Source organism: Manis pentadactyla, chromosome 18 (genome assembly GCF_030020395.1).
Source record: "Manis pentadactyla isolate mManPen7 chromosome 18, mManPen7.hap1, whole genome shotgun sequence".
Taxonomy (NCBI): domain Eukaryota; kingdom Metazoa; phylum Chordata; class Mammalia; order Pholidota; family Manidae; genus Manis; species Manis pentadactyla.
This window is the reverse complement of record NC_080036.1, coordinates 27,601,511-27,622,932: the sequence shown is the minus strand read 5'-3', so window position 1 is coordinate 27,622,932 and position 21,422 is coordinate 27,601,511. Positions and strand designations below refer to the sequence as shown.

General features: G+C 56.7%; 2 protein-coding genes across 3 annotated transcripts in view; one reads left to right on the top strand and one right to left on the bottom strand.

The window, feature by feature from the left end:
* Window positions 1-1,700: 1,700 nt before the first annotated feature.
* On the top strand, window positions 1,701-16,440 carry IDH2 (isocitrate dehydrogenase (NADP(+)) 2). The gene is made up of 11 exons (XM_036931988.2): window positions 1,701-1,928; window positions 9,543-9,634; window positions 10,558-10,723; window positions 12,003-12,163; window positions 12,248-12,391; window positions 13,123-13,259; window positions 13,427-13,578; window positions 15,042-15,154; window positions 15,310-15,407; window positions 15,479-15,571; window positions 16,055-16,440. The coding sequence occupies exons 1-11, from the start codon at window positions 1,814-1,816 to the stop codon at window positions 16,140-16,142; spliced, it is 1,359 nt and encodes a 452-aa protein (XP_036787883.1). The 5' UTR covers window positions 1,701-1,813; the 3' UTR covers window positions 16,143-16,440.
* A 1,201-nt stretch (window positions 16,441-17,641) lies between these two features.
* Window positions 17,642-21,422, bottom strand: part of ZNF710 (zinc finger protein 710) — a 62,941-nt gene continuing 59,160 nt past the window's right edge. Inside the window, exon 5 of one of the 2 annotated variants that reach the window (XM_036931979.2) lies at window positions 17,642-20,241. In XM_036931979.2, coding sequence (XP_036787874.2) covers window positions 20,072-20,241 — 170 coding nt within the window. In that variant the 3' untranslated portion in view covers window positions 17,642-20,071. The remainder of the gene's footprint in view (window positions 20,242-21,422) is intronic. The other variant, XR_008994711.1, reaches the window with a different exon arrangement.

The window sequence follows — 21,422 nt, the reverse complement described above, 5'->3', positions numbered from 1 at the left end:
CTGCTACTGTCCAGCTGTGTGATTGAGCAAGTGTCCCGACCTCTCTGAGCCTGTGGAGCTGACATCAGCTGCCTCACCAAATAGGTCCTGCGTAGGGAAGCTGGCGTGGAGCAGGAGCTCTGGGAGGCAGGCGGCCAGAGGCAGTTTAACCTGAATAATTTGGCTCCACTGCCCCGGGGCTGCTGCTGTCCTTGCACAGGACACGTGTGGTCCCCCACCCCTGTCCCCACCCTGTCAGCCCTCTTCAGGCAAAGGCCAGACTGGAACACACTGAGACTTCAGTACTGCCTCTTGCCAGACCCTGACACCATGCTCACCATGTACAGAAACAGATGAACCCCTGGCAGGTGGGCAGCAGTTTCTTTAGCACTGTTTCAGAAGTGGCAGTGTGGGTAGTTGACATACACAACCAAAGTCTGACAGTTTGCGCCAGAAGGAGTCTCAGGGAGTCCATTCTCCCAGTTCACAGGTATGGACCCTGAGGCCCAGGTGCCTCATAATACAGGTGGCATGACAGATACCAGAGGCTTCTATGGGCTCTACTTGTATTTTGAGCAAGAGAATTGGGGACAAAGTTAAAGGGATGATGGGTCATTCTGGGTCACTCTGGGATATGCCAGCCCAAGATCAGGCCTTTGACTGAGGACTCAGACATGGGGGGGTCCAAAAGCAGCCTCCCCTTGGGCCCAGCCCTGGATCTCGGGGCCATGGCAGCAGCTCTTTCTGATTGGGACAGGGAGAAGGAAGCTCTGGAGTCAGAAATTCAAGGTCATTTTCCTGGCCTAGCTCCATCGGGCTATGATGACCCTGCAGCCAGGAAGGGGAGAGCTGGGAAGGTCGTGCAGGCCCGTGGTAGGTAGTCTGCGCAGTGAGTTGGTGTGATGGGAGGGAGGGGGTTGGGGTCAGACTTCTCTACGTAAAATGCAGCCCCACCTGGTCCCATTTCAAGAAAACAGGTGAAGACAGACTTTGGTTGTGATGCAGAACCAGTCAGCGTCACCTTTTGTACGAAAACAGGCCAAACCAGGACTGTTTGCCTAGGTGGACGCTGACTTTACTCGGCCTAGGCCCCCCGAGTTCCCACTGGGACGCGACACGCGTGGTGGTCGTGGTTACGCGCTGCGTGAGCCCCAGGCCTCTCACGGATGTCCCTTCACCCCAGCCTCTCGGAAGCCCTGTTGCTGTTACAATTCCCATCTCGGACAGAAAACAGACTCTTGTCCACGCTTAATGACTTCGAGGATTAGCACTTGACCTTTCTGGTGAGAAGCAGAGGAGGTACTCCGGTCAGTCTACACAACGCGAGGGGATGGCAGGATCCGAGGGCGAACTTGAGGGGCCCCGAGGGGCCCGTGGTCCCCACTTCAAGAGGGCTGAGGCTGCTCCGGGTTAATGCTCCCTGGGGTTTCAGCCCAGTGAGCGCAAAGGACCCAGCAGTTCGCTCACAGCTGCCGTTTTGGGTTCAGGTTCATTTGTCAGCAGCTGGCCCCTGGCTTAAATAAGGCATCCAGGAGAGAGCGTTCTGGCGGCGCTGACGGCTCCCCTGACCCCCAGCTGCTACCCACGCTGACGGCTCCCTGGTATCATTCGCTCCGCGCTCCGGTCCCCTTGAGCCTCTGGCGGCGCCAACGTACCGCGTTGGCCCCGCCCCAGCCCGCCTCCTCGCCAATGGGGTGGTGGGCCCAGGCCCCGCCCCGTCCCGCCGCCCGCGCCCGGCAGCCTCGCCAGCCCCGGGCCGCCAGCAGCCAGGCAGCTGCAAGCAGCGGCCGGCGCTCGGATCTCGCCTGCGGCGGCTGCTTCGCACCTACTCGGGATGGCTGGGTACCTGCGGGTCGTGCGCTCCCTCTGCAGAGCCCCCGGCTCTGGGCCGGCCTGGGCGCCGGCGGCCCTGACAGCCCCCAGCTTGCAAGAGCCGCCGCGGCGCCACTGTGAGTGCCACGAGGAGGGTCCGGGCGGGGCGCGCCGGGCACCGCGACGTGGCGGCCTCCCGGGCTGGGGCCAGGGAGGCGACCTAGGAGGCTCGGGGGCCCGGCACCGCAGGGTTGGGAGCACAAAGAGCCGGGGACGGGGACGCGCCACGCTGCCCCACGCTTCCAGGCCGCCCCGGGCGCAGGGTGTGGACTTGAAGGACGGTGGCAACTGGTGGCCCGGGCGATGCTGCCCTGCGGCCCTGCGCCCGGCCCCCCAGGGATTCCTGCAGGGGGTGTTCCGGGCCGGAGAGTAACCTGCCCGCTCTGCGCCCCCGGGGGAAGACCCGCGCAGACTGGAGCGCGCGGAGCCCCGAGAGAGGGAGGGTCGCGGCGCCGGTCCTGCTCAGACAAAGGCGGGAGGGAGGAGGCACCCACTTCCCCTTCCTTTTTAGCCAGGCGCGCTGTAATCCGTCCTCGCTGACAGGCCCTTGTCAGCTATTTTTGGAGCCTTTTACGCGACAGCTGAAGGAGCGCCCTTTATATTCTTTTGTTTGGACGCCCCCTTTCCCCGTGTCGGGCACTTGAGGCTCCGTCCTGGGCCCTCTTCTTGGCTTGACCTGCCTTTTCTCCCAGCCAGCCTGTGCTGCTCTTTGGCTCTGCCCCGCTCACCCCAATGGGAGACCTTGCAGCAGCGCCTAAATGTCACTTTCCCCAGTTGTTCGTTACAGCTTCCGTGGTACCTTTAGTTGCCTGCCTAGGAGAGAAGACAGTCGGGTCACAGTGAGCAGGCCTTAGCCTGAACCTCCATTACTATGGATGCCAGGGCCGGCATGTGGGCATGGGGGCGGCACCCTGGCTCTCCATGCAAAAGGCAGGAAACAATGTAGGTCTCTTGGCTGTATCTAGTGCCTGTTGCCACGGAAACCCCTACCTTGACCTGGCCAGGAGCCCTTTGGTGGGGGAGCCAGGAGAGTGAGGGAGAGAGGGGGTGGGGCCCAGGCGGTCTGGCCTTCCTGCTGGAGTGGGTAATCTTTAACCCAGTGTGGGATCAGCTGACCGGAGCTGGGGAGAGGAGGGCTGCAAGAGCTTGGGCCCCGGCCACCCCCCCCCACTCTCCTGCCAAGGAGAAAGGGACGTTTCTGCTTTACGGTATTTGTCTCCAAGAGGTCAGCCTTGCAACTCCAAGGTTCCAATTGCCCCCAGGACCCAAACAGTTTCCCATATGTCACCAGCGTCAGCAGAATATGGGGCAGGTTAGATACATTCTCCAGTTCTCCCTTTTTTCTTCATTGATGGTAAAAACAAAAACAACCCCCTCCACCCACCCCAACACACAAACAAGAAAACAAAGCCCCTTTGGGACCTGAACTTTTCGGCAACACATAAAAAGAGCAGCCAGTTGCAGGTCCTTCCAGAAGTTCCCAAGTGGGCTGGTTCTTAATGGGGACAGCACCAGGGGTTTGCCTTGGACATGAGACTACAATTGTAACCTTTGCTAGTTTGTAACCAGGCAACACTGCTGGAGACAGAATACTTGGCATTCCCCTAGATGACAAGGAAAGAATATTTTTTTGGCTGAAACATTCTTGTGTCTTTGCTGCCTCCTAATTCCCACATGTCTCTAGTTTGGCGACTCATAGGCCTCCAGCGTCTGCAGGTGGTGGTTCTGATAAGTTAAGAGTTTGGGGAAATGAAGGTGTCCTCTGCTCAGCTGCTCAGTGGGAAGATTACTTACCCGGCTTTACTTTGCTCTACTCCTAGCCTGAGAATTACTTCTCAGATCTTGATGACTTGACTGCAGGCCTAGATTCCAGGGTAAATTACTTAATGATTGTTCCGAGTTTTGCAGACCCACCAGTGGAGTCCTGTGTTCTCTGCCAAGCTGTGTTTCAGCCATATCACAAAAGACCATCAGAGCTGTTTTAGGTGGTTGTGTTTAAAGCTCAGTAGGTTTTGAGGAAAAGCCTTTCTTTTGGAAAGCCTGGGACCTGCCCCCCAAATCCTCTATTTGCGGTGGAGGCCTCTTGTGTTGATTCCATTCTGGGTATGGAAACTTCTCAATGATCACAGGAAGCCAGGCTCTGTGGCCTGCCCTGGAGTTTATACTTCTGTAAATGCATGTTTAAAATGCCAGCAGACTGTAAATATTAACACAACATAAATTGTGAGCTTCTCCGTGACCAGGAACCCATTGCCTGGCAGAGATGCCCCCCATGTCTATTTGCGATGGTCTAGTGGGGTCCGATGTGGGGGATACAGAAGGGAGCACATTTCATCCAGATAGGACTTGAGGGCAGGGAAGCCCTTACCACAGATAGAATTGACTGAAACTTGACATTCATTCATGCCTTCAACAAGTACTGTGCTCTACCATGTTCCAGAGGGGTCAGGGGGCAGAGCTGAGGATAAGAGGCAAAGATTTCTGCCCCTATGGAGCTTACATTCTAACACGGGGACAGAGTAAACAAGAGCGAAGTTGGCAGTGTGATTTATGGGCACAAGAACGAAAGTGGACAAGTAAGGAAGGTGGGTGACAAGTTGGATGGGACAGCCATTAAGGACCTCATTGCCTGAGGCGCTTTGGGAGTGAAGGGACGGCGCCATTTAGTTACCAGGGGAGGAGGAAGCCGCAGGTGCCAAGGCCGCAGCGGAGGAGAGGAGCGGAGTGTCCCCTTGCTCATGGGAGAAGAGGGGCAAGAGGGCCCGAGGCCCACCCATCGTTCTTGCAGGTGCCCCAGAGGAGGTGAGGTCAGGCAGTGGGACGGGGGAGGGCTTGCAGGCCACATGGGGGGCTTTGGCCTTTGGTCTGAGTGAAAGGGGAGGCTCTGCAGGGTTTTGAGAGGCATGTCATGACTTGATTTACATTAAACTCTAGCTTCAGGGACCTGGACAGGGGCCATAGTCATAATCTGGCAAGAGATGGTGGCTTGGACCTGGGTGGTGGCCCCAGGGGGTGCTGAGAAGTGGTTGGATTCTGGGTGTAGTTTGAAGGAAGAGCCAGTAGGGTTTTTTAATAGCTGGGATGTGGGTGTGAGTGGACGAGGAATGAGCAGTGACACCAGGGAAAATACGAGGTCTCTTCAGAATTGCCACCCGGCCTTCTTGGGCTCCCAGGAACTGGGGGCCTCGCCACCCCTTCCTTCTGCTGGGCCATGTGGCTGAGCGGCCTCTCGGCTGAGAGCAGCATGGGTAGGAATGTGGTGAAGGCAGTTCCTCCCGGGGTGGCTGTCTTGGAAGAGACCTCTAGCCTTGCGTTTCGAGCAGCGAGCGGATCCTGAGACTCAACGATGGGTTTTGAAATCCTCACTGGGTGTTGGGTGCTGGGAGCCCCAACCTGGGAGGAGACCTGGCCCGACAGGCCTCTTGTGGTGGGTGTAATTAAATTCCATCCCCCACTCGGGCCCAGAGGGTGGTGGGCAGCATGTCCTGTGTTGGTTTCATGGTGGCTGCCCCTTGGAGGCTCTAAGGGCAGCCCAGCTGCTGTTCCCTGCATTTCAGGTCGCTTGTTGAAGCTTGTCTCCCAGAGCTCCCGGATGATGGGGTGTCTCCACTGGCTGAAGAGCAAAGTCTCAAACTCCGATGCCTTGGGGTGCTCTGGAAGGCACCGCGGAGCCTGGAATGATGGGAGAGGCTGTTAGCCCAGCCCATCCTTGCCTCAGTGTGGGGGAAGCAACTCTTCTCCAAGACAGGCTGGGTTTTTATGTAAAAGCTCCTGGGGATTTTTTTTTTAACTTGTTTAACTTTTTTTTAAATTAAATTTTAGGTATTTTTTTGTTATTGTGGTAAAATCCGTAACAAAAATGTCCACGGTAACCACTTCTAAGTGTAGAGTTTGGTAGTGTTAAGTATATTCACGTTGTTGTGCATCCCGTCTGCAGAGCTTTCTCATCTTGCAAAACTGAAACTCTGTACCCATTAAACACCAACTCCCCACTCCCCTCCCCCGCCCAGCCCCTGGCCATCACCTTCCCACTTTCCGTCTCTCTGAACTGGCTATTCTAGGACCTCATAAAAGTGGAGTCATACGGTATTTGTCTTCATATGACTGGCTTGTTTCACTCAGCATAATGTCCTCAAGGTTCACGCACATGGTTGCATGTGTAAGCGTTTCCTTTGTGAGGTGGGGAAGTATTCCATTATATGTACACACCACATTCTGAAATATATTCAAGTTAAAATGTATCTTTGGAGTGGGATAGGTACTGTGAAAAGCTTAGGCGATAAAATTATTAAATCTTGACATTTGTTAACTGCTTCTCATTTGTTCTGAGTTACAATAATTTAAGATTGTATATCAGTGATACTTTAATTTTTAAAAATTGCAATAGTTTTTTTCTTAAAAATTTGCATCTCCAACATTGAGTCTAATTTATTCCCAAAAATGTCACTCACAGCTGGATTGAAAGAGTGTTTGGCAAATGTGGCAATATTGTGTATGTAACTGTGGCACATTGGGGGGCTCCTGGCGATCCAGAGGGAACTTGCCTTTGTGGAATAGAATTTGTGACGAAAGCCAAAGCTGTTGGGGTGGGTCCACATCCATCACTGAGGGTGCATCCACCTTTAAGTGGTGGGGGGCCCAGTCCTGGAAAAACCTGGAGTCGTGAACATCCGTTAACTTTTGGGAAGCAATTTTTTTCTTGCCCTTTCTGGATTCCTTTGCAAAGAGTCCTGTTCTCTGCTGAAGGTCAACACCACGTTTGGGTTACACACTCATCCGTGGGTGGGGGCTTGTGTTGCTTCCGCCTCTTGGCTGTTGTGAATAATTCTCCTTTGAACATGAGTGTACAAATCTCTCTTTGAGTCCCTGCTTTTAATTTTTTTGGGTAGATATCTAGAAGTGGGATGGCTGGAACATACAGCAATTCTGTGTTTATTTTCTGAGGCACTGTCACACACACTGTTTTCAACAGCAGCTGCACCATTGTACATTCTCAGCAGCAGTGCTCAAGGGCTCCAGTTTCTCCACATCCTCACCAGCACTTGTTTTCTGTTTTGTGTTTTTGACGGTAGCTGTGCTAATGTGTGTGAGGCGGCATCTCATTGTGGTTTTGATGTGCATTTCTCTAATGCTTAGTGATGTCGAGCATCTTTTCATGTGCCTGTTGGCCATTTACATGTCATATTTGGAGAAACATCTGTTCAAGTCCTTTGCCTGTGTATTAGTTGGGTTATTTGTTTTTTTGATTTGTTGAAATCACCTGATTTTTTAAACCTTGGTCACCAACGAATGTTTTAAAAAAACCACTGCCTGGACCAAACAAAATAAGCTGGCTGCCTTGACTCGCGTGTCCCCAGCTGTCCTGTGACGTGTGCTTTCAGGAGTCTGCCCTTGGAAACAGCTGCTTGCCCTCTCCGTGTTACCTTTGGTTTCTCCTTCCTTACTCACTCTTGAGGGCGAGCATGACTGTGCGCTGTGTGTTCAGGAAGAGGTGCTTAGCATCTGGTTGTAAATATGTGGGGCCTGCGGGGTCTGAGGGCCTCACACCTGCGTGCACAGCAGAGAGGGCTGCCAGCTGTTTGTTATCTTAACCTTGAACTCCCCCACGGAGTTGTGTCCATAGCCCACAGGCTGCTGTCTGAAGCCCAGAACTTGAATGGAACCCAAGCCGAGGCTGCAACCTTTAGGACTGGTCCTAAAAGAATCTCTTCTTAGGGCTCCTGAGTATGGTAGGTTTAGTACATTTAAAAAAATTTGATTAGCTCTCATCACCTTAACTCATAGGAGGTGCCCCTAAAAACTAAGCTAGCTCTGCAACGGCCAGTAGACTTGTTGCATTCCTAAAGCCCTTCCTGTTCAAGCTTCAGACCAGGAAAGGTGAATGGGATTTTGTAGCTTGGGTCCAGACTCCCCAGTGCATCCTGGGAAGGGTGGTGGAGCAGGGCCAGCAGTGTCTACCTTGCTCTCTGGGGAGTGAGATATTTCCAGTCTGCATTGCTTTCGGTTTCTGCACGTCTGACCCACCAGGGTGTCCAGAGGCTGCTTGAGCCAGGGACCTGGGATCTCTCCCCACTCTGACACAAGCCATGCTCCCTGGGTCCCATTTTTGCTAAGATTCTTTTTAGATTAAGAGAAAAAAAAATCTGTTTGCACATCTTTGGGAGATTATTTTTAGATCTCAAAAAATCTGTTTGCACATCTTCGTAAAGTGAGTCATTTTGCTGCATGTCATTCACCTTTTTCTTATGCTGACGATGAGTTGCGACTGTGGCGTGTGTGGCAGGACAGGGGTACGTTTGGGGCCTGCTGGGCTTTGCTCCCTTGTGTTCCAACTGGGCCTAGGTTGACTCTGCTTTTTTAGTTTCTAGGCTCGCTTCTCATAGGCTTCTGGGCCTTGCTGTCCACTGGGCAGCCATCACTCTAACAGCTGTTAGTGTTTTCAGGTGAACCCCCTCATCCCCTCTCCTGGTTCACTGTGTCTGGTATGTGGTGAGGCAGAAGGCCGGTAACTCTGTCTGTAAGGATTGTGTGGAACAGAGGAAACGGGCCGTAAGTGAGGGCTGAGGGGTGCGCCTCGGGGCACAGTGCCCAGCCCTCCGCCGTGCCGTTCCTGCCTGGGTTTCGGTTGTGAGCGACGAGGCTTCAGATGACTGCGGCCTGCCTGTAGGTGTTCCGAGATCTGTCTGCTCTGCAGTCGCCGCTGCTTCCCAGGCGGTAGCAGGGGTGCATGTTGGTGCCTGGATGCCCTGGTGTCCTGCAGGCAGAAGTTCAACACGCCTCACCCCAGGCTGCCTGCGCTGATTCATTGGATGGGCCATTTTCTTGAGTTTACTTTGGAATTTGCTTCCCAGACTGTTCGTTTTTCTCACGAGGCAGATCTTCCCCAAAGAGCCTCCCCAGCGCCTGTGTCCGCCTCCATCTCCCTGGACCTGCGTCAGTCGCTTGTCCGGTCCTTTGATCTCTTCTGGCAGGACTGTCTGACCCGAGCTGGCATGCACTGGGGTTCTGAGCTCATTTCCAGGTGCCCTAAGCCTGTCTTCCTTTTGTGGAAGGTGTGAGTCCTCCCAGATCTACGGCTTGTAAGCTGTGTAACTTTTGGCCTTGCCTTTGCGCCTTTTGGGAGTGGTTTTGAAGAGTAAGTGGGGACATGCGAAGGGTGCAGGACTGTCTGTCAGGCTGATGGGGGGCCCTCCGTGCAGTCCCTCCTCACCTCCCCTTAGCTGGCCTCTCAGGTTACAGGCAAGGACATTAGTGACTGGCTGACTTTGAGAAGCTGTTCTTGGAAGGACGTAGGGTAGCTTATAGAATTACAGGGTTTGGACAAGAGGGGTTTAGGCTGCTCTGGGGAACCAGTTGGCAGCCGCCCATAGGCAGCCTCTCCCCTACTTGCTGCTGGACAAGGTGGCCTCAGCTGGCTCTCATCGCTTTTGCTCTCCTCTGCCTTCAGATGCTAGGGGAGAAGATCTGGTGGCCTGGCTGGCATCTTTCTGGCTAGTCCTCTCTGGCTGTACTCGGTGGGGGATCCAGACCCTCCAAGCAGTCCAGGAGTCGCTCCTTCAAAGGGGGAGTGGGTGCTAGGCACCGGGGCCCTGGCTGACCACCGCATCCTCATTGGGTGGGTCTGGCTGTGGAGGAGAGGGCTCCCCACCAACTCTCCAGGGGTATGATGCACTGTGTGTGCCTGGTTCTAGATGCCAACAAGAGGATCAAGGTGGCGAAGCCGGTGGTGGAGATGGACGGCGATGAGATGACCCGGATCATCTGGCAGTTCATCAAGGAGAAGGTAGTTCCCTCCCAGAGTGGGTGGCCATCGTGTTGTGTCCAGGCAGGGGTTCAGTCCCAGCACCAGTCTCCCGGGCCCCACTTCAGGTCCCCAGGATCCATGCGTCGCCCTGGTGGGAAGCAGCAGTCGTGTTGCTCTCCTCCCACCGCCCCCGTCTGTCACGCCCGGGCAGCTCAGGGTTCTCCCGGCGCAGGTAGGGGCCTGTCCGGAAGGCTGTGCGCTGTGCCGGTGCCAAAGCCTGCGTGTTTTCAAAAGCGTGTGACTGAAGGCTGGTCTCTGTCTTGTCCAGCTTGATTGCCTACATCCTATGTGCTTCCTTGGGGGAACGAAGGGGAGCAGAGCTGGTGTGCAGGGTGGCCCACCTGGAGCTGGGCGCATAATTCACCTTTTCTCAGCCGTTCTGAGATGTCATCTTGCATCATGGCCATGGGGTGTGTTGAAGGGCAGTGAGAAGTCTGAGTCGCCATGAAAAATGGTTCCTGGGGTGGCTGCCTGTGGTCTGGGTCTGCCTGGGAAAGCACTTTGTGCATGTGCAGCCCCCTGCATTGTGTACACGTCCGCAAGGAGGTTGAGAATTGCCACTTCTGAATGGGGAAGAAGAGGGAAGCCACTGTGTATAGAGAATTCGAGATGCACGTGGAGTGGGGGTTTGGCTTGTTGATGGGCCATCGCGGGGACCACACGGTCCACACTTGGGGATGAGTCCTCCGAGGGGCTGCAGCCTCTCCCCAGAGCCCCTGCCGCCTGCCAGCTTTGGCCTGGCCCCACTGAGGAATGGCTGACACCAGCCCTCTGCTACTGTCCCCCACCTCCGCTGGCCTTCCCTCACCCCTGCCCTGACCGGGTGTCCCCTGCCACGGCCTGCACGGTCCCTGAGGCACAGGCATCTGGCCCGAAGCCTTGTTCTGGCCGCCTGTCTCTAGCTCATCCTGCCGCACGTGGACGTCCAGCTCAAGTATTTCGACCTGGGGCTTCCAAACCGTGACCAGACCGACGACCAGGTCACCATCGACTCTGCGCTGGCCACCCAGAAGTACAGCGTGGCTGTCAAGTGCGCCACCATCACCCCTGATGAGGCCCGTGTGGAAGGTGCGAGGGCGAGGAGGTGGGTGGGCTGGGACGGTAGGGGCTGTGATGCGACCCCAGCCTCCCTGCGAATGCCCGACAGACAGAGGAGCCTTGGAGGCGCCTGGGTGAGGATAGGTGATGAAGGGGGCTGGCCTCAGGTTCCACAGTTAGGACGCAGCAGAAATGGATTGGAATTCATGTCCCCTGCTCCAGGCCGGTGGTGTGACTACTGTGCTGAATGACTGGCCAGCGTAGGTGTCCTCAGTAACCGTGAGGAGGAGGAGGGAGCTAAGGCGATGCTGTCACAGCGAGGATGTCCTTCTGGCCTCCCGGGCTGTTTGCAGGGGCTTTGGAGCTACCTCTGTGCCGAGCAGTGCTGGGGTCAGGCCTATGCCCCTCAGCGCTTTGGAGGCCTTTGAGAGCGTTGCTAGTGTCCTACAACTGTCTTGGCGTCACAGGTCTGCCCCCTGCTTCTGTGGCCACCAGGCTTGGACTGGCCGCTGGCCGCTGGTTCTGGGGGTCACTCTCGAGGATTCCATAGAATGACACAAGTGTGTGGACAGAGGGGCCAGGTTTGGAAAATTCAAGAAAGGGGGATTTCAGAGTTCGGAGAGTTCTCTCTCTCCACTTCCTGAAGTACAAGGGAGGTAGAAAGGAGTGGTCACAAGCCATCTCCAAACTCTCCAGGCCCCCTCCTGTCTTTCACATTGTACCTGACCTTTGGGTATTGGAATCGTTTTAGTGTTGAGCTCTTTTTGCAGATTTTCTTCTATTTCCCCTGCACCCTGGGATTTATATATCCCCGTTTTACGGATAAGGAAGTAGACGGTCATTGTCTTAGTAACTTGGGCTGGACCCTGTTAGAGGCAGTGCCGGGGCTAGAGCCGGAGGGTCTGGAGTGAGGCAGTGTGCTGCCCGGGTTCATCAGACAGCTACGTCCACATATGACGCGGGACTAGTAACAGCTGGCTGAGGCCTTACCGTGTGCCAGGCACCGTTCCAGGCACTTTACATGCAAGCTCATTCAATCCTCATAGCAACCTGAAAGGCTAGGCGTTTTATCAATAGTTTTATTTTTCAGTTCAGATTACCCACTTGCATGAAGCTCACATTTGGAGGTGGTGGAGCTGCACCTTGAAGCCTGGAAATCTGATGTCAAGAGTCTTCTGCACATTCACACTCTAGACTCTCAGGCTTCCAGGATGGTTTTTAGGCCGCCTTTCTGGCTATGTTCTTGCTTGGGCTCAGATTCCGGTGGGGAGGTGGAGGCTGCAGTGGGGCTGCTCACTTCTGTCCTCAGAGTTCAAGCTGAAGAAGATGTGGAAGAGTCCCAATGGAACCATCCGGAACATCCTCGGGGGAACTGTGTTCCGGGAGCCCATCATTTGCAAAAACATCCCGCGCCTCGTCCCTGGCTGGACCAGGCCCATCACCATTGGCAGGCACGCCCACGGTGACCAGGTCAGCCTTGGTGGGCGTTGGGCCCTGCGGGCCTGGGACGCCCCTCTGGAGCCCCTGGCCTGAGCCATCCTTTCGTCTCTGCAGTACAAGGCCACAGACTTTGTGGTCAGCCGGGCCGGCACATTCAGGATTGTCTTCACCCCGAAGGACGGCAGTGGTGCCAAGGAGTGGGAGGTGTACACCTTCCCTGGCGGCGGCGTGGGCATGGGCATGTACAACACCGACGAGGTGAGGCCCGGCTGCGGGCCAAGCTCCTCCTGGGCCCGGCTGCCCTTGGGGCCAAGTCGGGTTGGTGGGCAGCAGCCTGAGGGGTGTCTTGGAAGCCACTTGGATGTGTTTGGGGAGCCCTGTATTGTGCCCGTGTGCCGGGCTCCTGCTTAGCCTGCTGCGCCTGCTCCCACATTGCTGGGCTCAGCTTGGACGCACCTCGGGGGCGTGTGAGTCAAGGAGACCGGGTGCGCATGTCGTCCTCTCCCCATCCCCCACCCCCTGGCTCGTCTTTCCTCTTGGTTGGCCTCTTTCTCAGGCCATGAAGCAGCAGCTACCAGTAGCTCAGGCTAACCTGCCAGCGTGGCTGCCCTATCAGAGAAGCCCTTTGGCTCCTGGTTCCTGCCAGAGGACTAGGCCTGGCTCGCAGGACCATTTCTAGCCAGTCACAGAGGCCCTGGGAGATGAAAGGCTCTGATTGGATAAGCCCGGATGCTTTGTCAGTTGTAGAGACGGGCAGGTGGGTTGGAGGACGGAGCCCATCCCAGCCGTACGGCCTGAGGATGGGCGAGGGGAGGTAGCTTCCCTGAGCGGAGTGGGGGGCTGCTTCCTCCCAGAAGCTGGGCGGGGGGTGCTGGGCCAGCAGGAGCAACAGATGCTCGCTCTAAGGTGGCCGGGTTAGCCCAGACTGCCGGAGAGGGGCGTGTGGAGGGAGGGAGCCCACCACGCCAAGGACCTCGCTCTCCTCGCAGTCCATCTCGGGTTTCGCGCACAGCTGCTTCCAGTACGCCATCCAGAAGAAGTGGCCGCTGTACATGAGCACCAAGAACACCATTCTGAAAGCCTATGACGGGCGCTTCAAGGACATCTTCCAGGAGATCTTTGAGAAGTAACGCTTCCCAGGGGCTCCACGGCCCTCCTTCCCTCCTCCCCTTGGGCCCCGTCCTACCAGGGCGGTCACTGCCGCAGTGCATGAGGCTCAGCTACGGGGCTCAGGGAGAGATCCCCACCTGTCAGCCTCCTGCCCTCTATCCACAGCGGCCTTTTTGCTCTCAGGCACTATAAGACTGATTTCGACAAGAATAAGATCTGGTACGAGCACCGGCTCATCGATGACATGGTGGCTCAGGTCCTCAAGTCTTCAGGCGGCTTTGTGTGGGCCTGCAAGAACTACGACGGAGATGTGCAGTCCGACATCCTGGCCCAGGGTATGCTGGGAGGGCCCTGCTCCCTGAGGGGATGGATGTTGGTCTTCTCTGCCTGGGGGAATTTCAGACCCTTTGGTAGAAAATACCTCTAGGATAGCATAGAACTGAGGCTTGCTGGGTTCTCTGTGGACATCAGGGAGCAGAAGTTACCTGGCATCTGTGAGGAAGGACCATAAATTAGGTTTGGAGTGGTGTATTACTAAGGCTGCTGTTACAGAAAAATGACACAGGAATTCAAATTCTGAAGGGCTGTGTGTGTGTCGGCTCTGAGGTTCTTCCTGTCCATGCAGGGGCCAAGTGACTATGTGTGGCTCCAGGTTTGGGCTAGGTTTGGTTGTGGTAGAAAAATGGAAAATACTCTTTGATGTAACACGGAATTCGTTTTTCACAGTAAGCCTTTTAGATGTAGGAGAATACTGGAGAGGACGATAAAGCCCCCAAGTCCTAGAGTGTCCGAAAAGAGAAATCGGATTGCAGCAGAAGGTGTGGGTGAGGCCACTAGAGAAGAACCGTGAGAAATAGCCCAGCAGTGCTGGGCACACGAGCAGGAAGGATGCCGGGAACAGGCAACGTGTAAACAGAGGGAGTGAAGGAGAAATGAGGTTCTGTGAGATGGGATGAGGTCTAGCTCCTGATAAGGACAAAAGCAGAGCCTGTCTGGTCGCAGTGAAAAGCATACAATCTCAATGCTTTTTAAAAACCTTTGGCTTTATTTCTAAAAGTTCAGTGGTCATCCTCTCACTAAAACAATTCCCATCTGGGATGGAAGGATGAAAAGCCATAGAAGAGAAGGGCATGAAAGTTACCCTGAGGTATGTAAGGAGTTAGTGAGAGTGAAGGTCCAGGTAAAAGTGGAGAAGCGTCCCCCTTCCCCTGCCCCAACACCGCAACTTCTTAGACAAATAGTTTTCTTCCAGAAGTTTTCCACTTTTTCTTTTTTGGGCCTTACAATTCTTATTTTGGTGCCACGGGGTGCTTTTGAAGCCCGGGAGACCCTGACAACAGAAAAGGTTGACATAGGAAAATTTGGAAATAAATCACAAAGTTTTAAAGTAGCTTAAAAGAGGAGCAGATAAAGTGATTGCTGTGGAATAGCTGGCAGTAGGTTTTATCTGTCCTGTTCGAACAAGCCGTTGGGTCGCCAGCCAGGCTGGGTGGGCAGAACTCTCTGGGGTCTTGGGCCTTGGGGCCGTGGCCTCTGGGGTGCCTATAGGTGGGGACTCACATGTACGTTAATGGGTTGGCGATGGTCACCTTTGAGTGCCCCCTGCTCTGTGCTGGGCTTCAGGGACCAGGACAGGAGTAGGCAAGCCCGAACAGTTGTGTCCTCCCCGCTGAACTTTGGGGTTGTGAGCTGAGGGGCAGCTTGTGGCTGGGAGGCTCCTCAGAGTGGAGGGCCATGGGGCTGAGCTGGGTGGTCCGAGGGGAGGCGCTGCTGCTGAGAGGAGGCGTCCACCCTTCAGGCTTCGGCTCCCTTGGCCTGATGACGTCTGTGCTGGTCTGCCCGGACGGGAAGACCATCGAGGCTGAGGCCGCCCACGGGACGGTCACTCGCCACTATCGGGAGCATCAGAAGGTGAGTGTGGGGACTGTGGCCACATGCCCACCCACCCCCAGATGCCCAGGAACTGCTGGCCCCGTGGGCTAGGAGGGCGGGCCTCCCCCTGTCAGCCTAGGGGTGGGCAGTGGCATCTCGGTGGCCCCTGTGGGCTGATTTGGCTCCGTCTCCAGGGCCGGCCCACCAGCACCAACCCTATTGCCAGCATCTTTGCCTGGACGCGTGGCCTGGAGCACCGGGGGAAGCTGGATGGGAACCAGGACCTCATCAGGTGGGTGCAGAGGGAGGGGCCTGCGCCCCGACCCTGCGCGGCGGGTTCTCACTCTGCCCCGTCTCCTGCAGGTTTGCCCAGACCCTGGAGAAGGTGTGCGTGGAGACAGTGGAGAGCGGAGCCATGACCAAGGACCTGGCGGGCTGCATCCATGGCCTCAGCAAGTGCGTGGCCTGTGGTGGAGGGCCGGGCTGGCCTCCTGGGACCTCAGGGCTGGGCGGGAAGAAGCCAGAGGAGCCCTCTTAGAGGTGCCCCCTGAGTCAGCCTAGCTGCCAGCGGCCCGGGGGCAGGACAGGTCCTCGGCCCTGAGGGACGGCTCAGGCCAGGCCTTCCAGTCCAGGCCGCGTGAGTTGGTCCCCTTCCCCGAGGCCCACTGCTCAGAGCCCTTGCCCCCCGGCATCCATCTACGCTTCTCCCAGGAGAGCTTGTCCCCAGCTGCTTAGTGACCTGGAAAAGGAAACAGACCCCGTCAGGTTCTTGCTGAGTTTGCTGAGGCCCTTGGGCGGTGGGCTGTAGGCAGCGGGCCGGTAACCTGGCTGTGCCCCTTCCCAAGGGCGCAGGAGGGCTGCCATCCTGATGCCCCGGCTGGGCTCTTCCCTGGAAGGGCCCGGCTCAAGCGGCCCCTCACGCGCATGTCCTCTCGGCAGCGTGAAGCTGAACGAGCACTTCCTGAACACTGCGGACTTCCTGGACACCATCAAGAGCAACCTGGACAGAGCTCTGGGCCGGCAGTAGCGGGGCAGGAGCGGGGCCCGGCCGGCTGCGTCGCGGACGGGCCGGGGCCACGCGGGAGCAGGCCCGGGGCCTCCGACGCCAGGTGGAGGGTGAGCCTCACGCCCCTCTCGGAGGCCTTCCTCGGGGACGTTTTTTATAAACAAAATGTTTTTAATAGTATCTGTTTCCCCTCACGGTGACCGTGAGGTGGGAACAGCGTGTTTTACCTCAGCCAGTCGGTATGTTTTGCATACTGTAATTTATATTGCCCTTGGAACACATGGTGCCACGTTTAGCTACTAAAAAGCTCTGCACAAAACTGTCTCCTGTGTTTGTCCCTCAGGGGAAGGAAGCAGCTGGGGCCCCGAGAAAGAGCCCCTCGAAGGGCTGGCAGTTCCACCAGGGAGAGACTGGAGCGCCTCGGGCCACAACAGGCCTGTGTCCAGGCCTCCCTCCGGCCGGGGCCACATGGCGGGAGGGGGCCGGGCAGCACTGGGAGTCTCCCCGAGTTCTTCAGGGGCAGCCTGAGGGCTGGGCCTCGGCACGGGCTTCTGGGCTCCTTGGAATTTCCTAGCTCAGTCCAGTTCCCACGTCCTGTTCGTTTTGGGCTTATCATCACTTCCTGATAGCTTCTGGCCATATTTTTACATTTTTCTCTGTGGACTTTGACCTAAACATCTCCAACCTTCGCCTTTTCCTCGGTCCTCAGAGCAGGCTTCACAGGGTATCTGCCTCTCCGCTCCCCTCTGTGGCTGCCTGGGGCTTGGGGCTGGGAGTGTGAGTGGGGCCCCCATGTGGCCTAGTGGGTCCCAGTGGGTCCCTAACTTGGGTTCATCTTTACCGTTCTTCAGTGAAACTAGCGAAGCGAGGTTATGCAGTTGCTATAAAGCTTCAGTAGACCCCATTAAAGGGCCCATGGGCTGCTCCTGGTGCTGCAATGTCCTGGGGGAGAGTTGTCATCTCTACTTTATATAATAAGTACTTGGTGACCCAATGTCCCTTGCCCAGATTTTGGGGGGACTCATGGCTCCTGAGACCCAACAGTTGGGAAGCTCTGCAGCTTTGAGATGGGCCTCCGGATGCCTGTCCAGGCTGGCAGCTACTTTCTGTTCGAGTTACCTGGAGCTCCCAGGGCCGTGGGAAAAGCTGCTGTGCAGGCTCTGCTAGCCTGACCCCTGGGGAGGCACCCGGCTTCCAGCCCCTTGTGCTCAGAGGGCTGCCGGCTCCCCAGGATGCACAGCTTCCGAAGCCCAGTCTAGCAGTGGAGAACGGGCTTCTGTCCTGGCACCCTGCTGGTAGGTAGGGAGGGGCTTTCTCTGCAGGTGGTGGGAGTTCGGGGGCCTTGGGCTCCTCTCTCTCGGGCTCGGGCAGCTCGGGGCGCTCTGCCGGCAGGTCTCCCAGCCCCTGCAGAGTGAAGCTGCCCAGTGCGGGCCTGGGAAGCCTTGCTGGGTATTCCTCCCAGGGGAGGGTGAGGACCAGGTCCCCACGAACCACGGAAAAAGCACTCGCCGTCACCTCACTAGAGAATATTCATTTATTTATAATTATTGCTAAGTAAACTCTTTTAAACAGGAACATAAAAACACAGTAGGGCTTTGCACAAGTGGAATTTCTAAACAGTTGGTTTGTATACACGTCAAAATAAGTTAGAATGGAATCTGTCCAGGAGTTTCCAAGTCACCCAAGAGGCTGCACACCTCTTTTGAAAAGGTTGGGGACGGGTGAGGCCAGGAGCCTTGCTAAGACCACCCCCAGCTCAGTTGAGTTGTGCCGTCTCCTTCTCAGCTCTGCCCGTGCCCAAGGCACAGGCAGTGGGGCGTTCAAGTATCGACCGGTGCCGATGGCAGGGCTGGGGAGGGAAGGAGAGCCCCCCCCGGGGGCCGGACCCTCTCCCCAGGGTTCCAAGACCAAGGCCGCAGTACTGGCAGGGGGAGGAGGAGGTACGGGGTTCTTTTTGGTACCAGGGGAGAAAGACATTGTGGGAAGAGGTAGTTTGCAGGGCATGATGCTTCTGCTCAGCAGGAGAAAATGTCGTCTACAGTGACGGGTCACTGCCACCTGAGGGTCATCACGGCGGGCACTGGGGGCCAGGGCGCCCTTGGGGCGAGCCTCCTGTGAGCCCCCAGCCCTCTCTCGTTTGCTGCTTCACATGAGCTCTAGCCGAGAAGGGAGGCGCACCTGGCTGCCCAATCCTGAGGGCCCCTTATCCTCTCCTCAGTCCCGATCACAGCCACCCTGAGGCCTGGCTCGGTCCCTCACTGAGGATACATGCAGCCTCGGCGGGGCAGCTGCATTTCAGATGACTCCCACCCCAGCCTGGTTTCTGGGCTGAAGCTGGTGACCTCACCTCCTGGGCCTTTGGGGACAGCACTGCCTGCCCCTCCCACTGAGGCTGTTGGAGAAGTCTGGGTGCCCTAGAATTCCTGAATGTGCTATTTCATGCCCTGGGCCTGTCTTCATTTCCAGGGGCAGGAGCTGGCATGGGGACAGAGGCGATGAGTGGCGAGCAAGGGAGCAGCTGCTGGCCGAGCAGAACGGAGCCGCCCGGCTAGTGCGGGGTGGGGGTGGGGGTGGGGGTGGCGCTGAGCAGGTCACTGGCTGGAGGAGCCGGGCCGCGGGTGGAGGGCCCGCTCAGCTCTGCCTCCTGCCTCCCGCCCCGGCCTCCTGAGGTGCTGCTGCTGCAGCTGCACCCCCGGGGCCAGTCAGCAGTCCCCCCTGGAGCCTGCCCAGCCGGGCTGCTCCAGGCTGCGGAGGCGCAGCGCACAGAAAAGCTGCCGATGGGGAAAAATGATCTCCATCAGAAAAGAGACAGGCGACACAGAACTGGAGAGGGGAAAACAATAAATTACCTTCAGAAGACCCCCATTTGCTCAACAATTTTTTTTCTCTATGGTCTTCACTTTGCTTTTTTAGATAGGTTGCTCTTCTTGGGAACCTGTTGACTCTTGGCTGTCCCTGTCCTCAAAATGGATGCGTGTTAAGAAAATACTCCAGCCCCGCTCCCCACACCCCCACCCAGATGGTTCTCGGCCTCTGAGAAGGGCCCTTCTTGGTCCCCATGACCCCTTTACTTTGCCCTGCCTCTCACTCAAGGGGCCGACATCCGTCTGTCAGCGTGGGCCTGGTGCAAGGCATGCCCCAGCTTTGCTCGTGTCGGGGGACCCTGATGTGGTGCCCCAGTTCAAAACAGAACCGGATGACATCTGTTGAAATCCACTTTAGGGACACCCATTTCCAAGCAGGGCTGTAAGACAGGGGGCCTTCTAGGGGTTGGCTGAGGGTGCTAGCAGGGGGCTGGGCTGTACCCTGCCTTCCTAAGGCCAGGACTGGGGCTGCATGCATGCCTGGCTTCAGGACAGCACGGGCGGCACCAGGAGGTAGAAGGCAGAGGGCCCTGCCTGGCTGTCCATGGACAGGGTGGGAAGGGGTCTCTGGGGCTGGTAGGGGGTGGACTTGGGGGGCAGTGCTGACTAGACAGGAGCTCAGACATCCCATCCTATAGGCAGGAGTTGGTCCCAAGGAGGAACAAGGCATAGCTCAAGTGCCTTCCGGGGTCAGGGCCCTGCGGAAGCTCAGGAGCCCCTGCTCACGCTGGCTGCCCCAGCTCTGCTGGGCCTGGAGGGACCTTGAGACTTGGCCCCAGATGGCCCCATCAACATACCTCCCACCCTCCCACAGCAGCAGGCCAAGGGGACCCAGAGCTGGGCCTTCGGTCAGCCTTCCTTCCCCAGATGACTGGGGCCGGTACGGGGTTCACAGCCGAGGCCAGGAGTACAGTCTCCGTTTGGTCTAGAGGTCCCTAGTGGTGCAAACGATGTGGCGGGAGGGGAGGACACGGGACAGTGGGGCAGTAGCTTGTTTTTCTGCTGCAGGAGGTGCAGCCTGCAGCACGTGGGTCTCACCCCCACGCCCCGTGCCCTCCTCGCCCCGTTGGGGCAGCCTAGCTTGTGCTATAGCACGTTGTAGTAGGCCATCTCTTTCATGGCCTGTTCGGTGAGGACACTGGCCTCGGCGCTGCTGTCCACACCAGCGTAGGCATAGGCGTTCTCCTCGAAGTCCTCCATCTCCTGCTGGCTGTCAAGCTCAGAGGGGTCAGTGCCCGTCAGCTCCATCATGGGGTCTGCAAGAGAGGGAACAGTCAGGCCTGGACGCAGGAAGAGCCAGTCACTCCCACACTGGAAGCAGATGCCCTTGCTAAAGGAAGGACCTCCTGGCTATTGCTTCTCGAGTATTCTCAGCTGCCCCTCTTCTTTTCTGCTCTGGGAAGCCTGAGGCTCCGGTGGCTTCTCAGATAAGTCACCGGACTTGAGCCCTAAGGCTGTGTGTGCGCAGGGTGGGTGCAGGGCTGACCCTGAACTGTGCTCTGGATCGTGCCTCTTGCCCCTCCTAAGCCACTAAGTCCCTACTTACTGTATTCTCTGCAAGAGCACCCGCTCAGCGCCCACTGCCGCTCGGCACTTCTCATGGATGCTCACAGCAACACCACGCAGGAGATCAAAAGGAAGTCCCGAGCTACGTCCACTGCCAAAGGGCACCCAGCAAGCGCTGCTCCGCCCTGAAAGGCTGGAGGGCCCTTTCTCCTCTGACCTGGGCACTGGTGCTCTAAACCAGTTCTAGCCGGTGGCTGCCTCGGGCCCTGCTCTTCAAGGACAAACACCCAAGGTAGGTTAACTAAGATGCATGAGGCAAAACTCTAGAAGAGGTCTCTGGTAATTTTACCAAGTTGGAATCTTACTATAAAACTCTTGGTGTTAGAACAAAAGCCAGAGAGAAACTCCACAGAGGAGGCCTGGGGCTGCAGAGGAAAGGAAACCCAGGGTGTGATCTGGGGACCCTGGGAGGCTGGCTGGCAGCGACTGTGGCTGAGCCCCAATGTGACTTCTGCTCCTGTCTACCTAGGAGATGTGTTTTGGGGAGAAATAGACCCCGGTCCAGGGATTAGCCCTGATAAGTCAGAGGCAGAGCTTTTCAACTTCGGCACTATTAACATTTTGGGCTATAATTCTTTGTTGGGTTGCGGGGGATGTAGGATGTGCCCAGTAAGATGTTTAGCTGCACCCCTGGCCTCTACCAGTCTGTGCCCGTAGCATCCCCCCACTGCGTCAACCAAAAATGTCTCTGGATTGGCTGATGTCCCTGGGGAGCGAACTCCCCCGCAGTGAAGAACCAGTGGTCTAAGGGTAATCCCATCCCCTTGAAAATGAGTGGTTCAGGAATAGGCATGGCCCAGTTCTGGCCAGTGAATCACGAGGGAGGGCCTGCTATTGAGCTTTTGGAACATTCTCATTGGTTTCATAGGGC

Excerpts from the sequence above, each read along its gene's own strand:
- IDH2 (XM_036931988.2), top strand. The coding sequence starts at position 1,814 with ATGGCTGGGTACCTGCGGGTCGTGCGCTCCCTCTGCAGAGCCCCCGGC. Across the intron at positions 13,260-13,426 it reads TTCCAGGAGATCTTTGAGAA|GCACTATAAGACTGATTTCG; the intron begins GTAACGCTTCCC and ends TTTTGCTCTCAG. Across the intron at positions 13,579-15,041 it reads GTCCGACATCCTGGCCCAGG|GCTTCGGCTCCCTTGGCCTG; the intron begins GTATGCTGGGAG and ends TCCACCCTTCAG.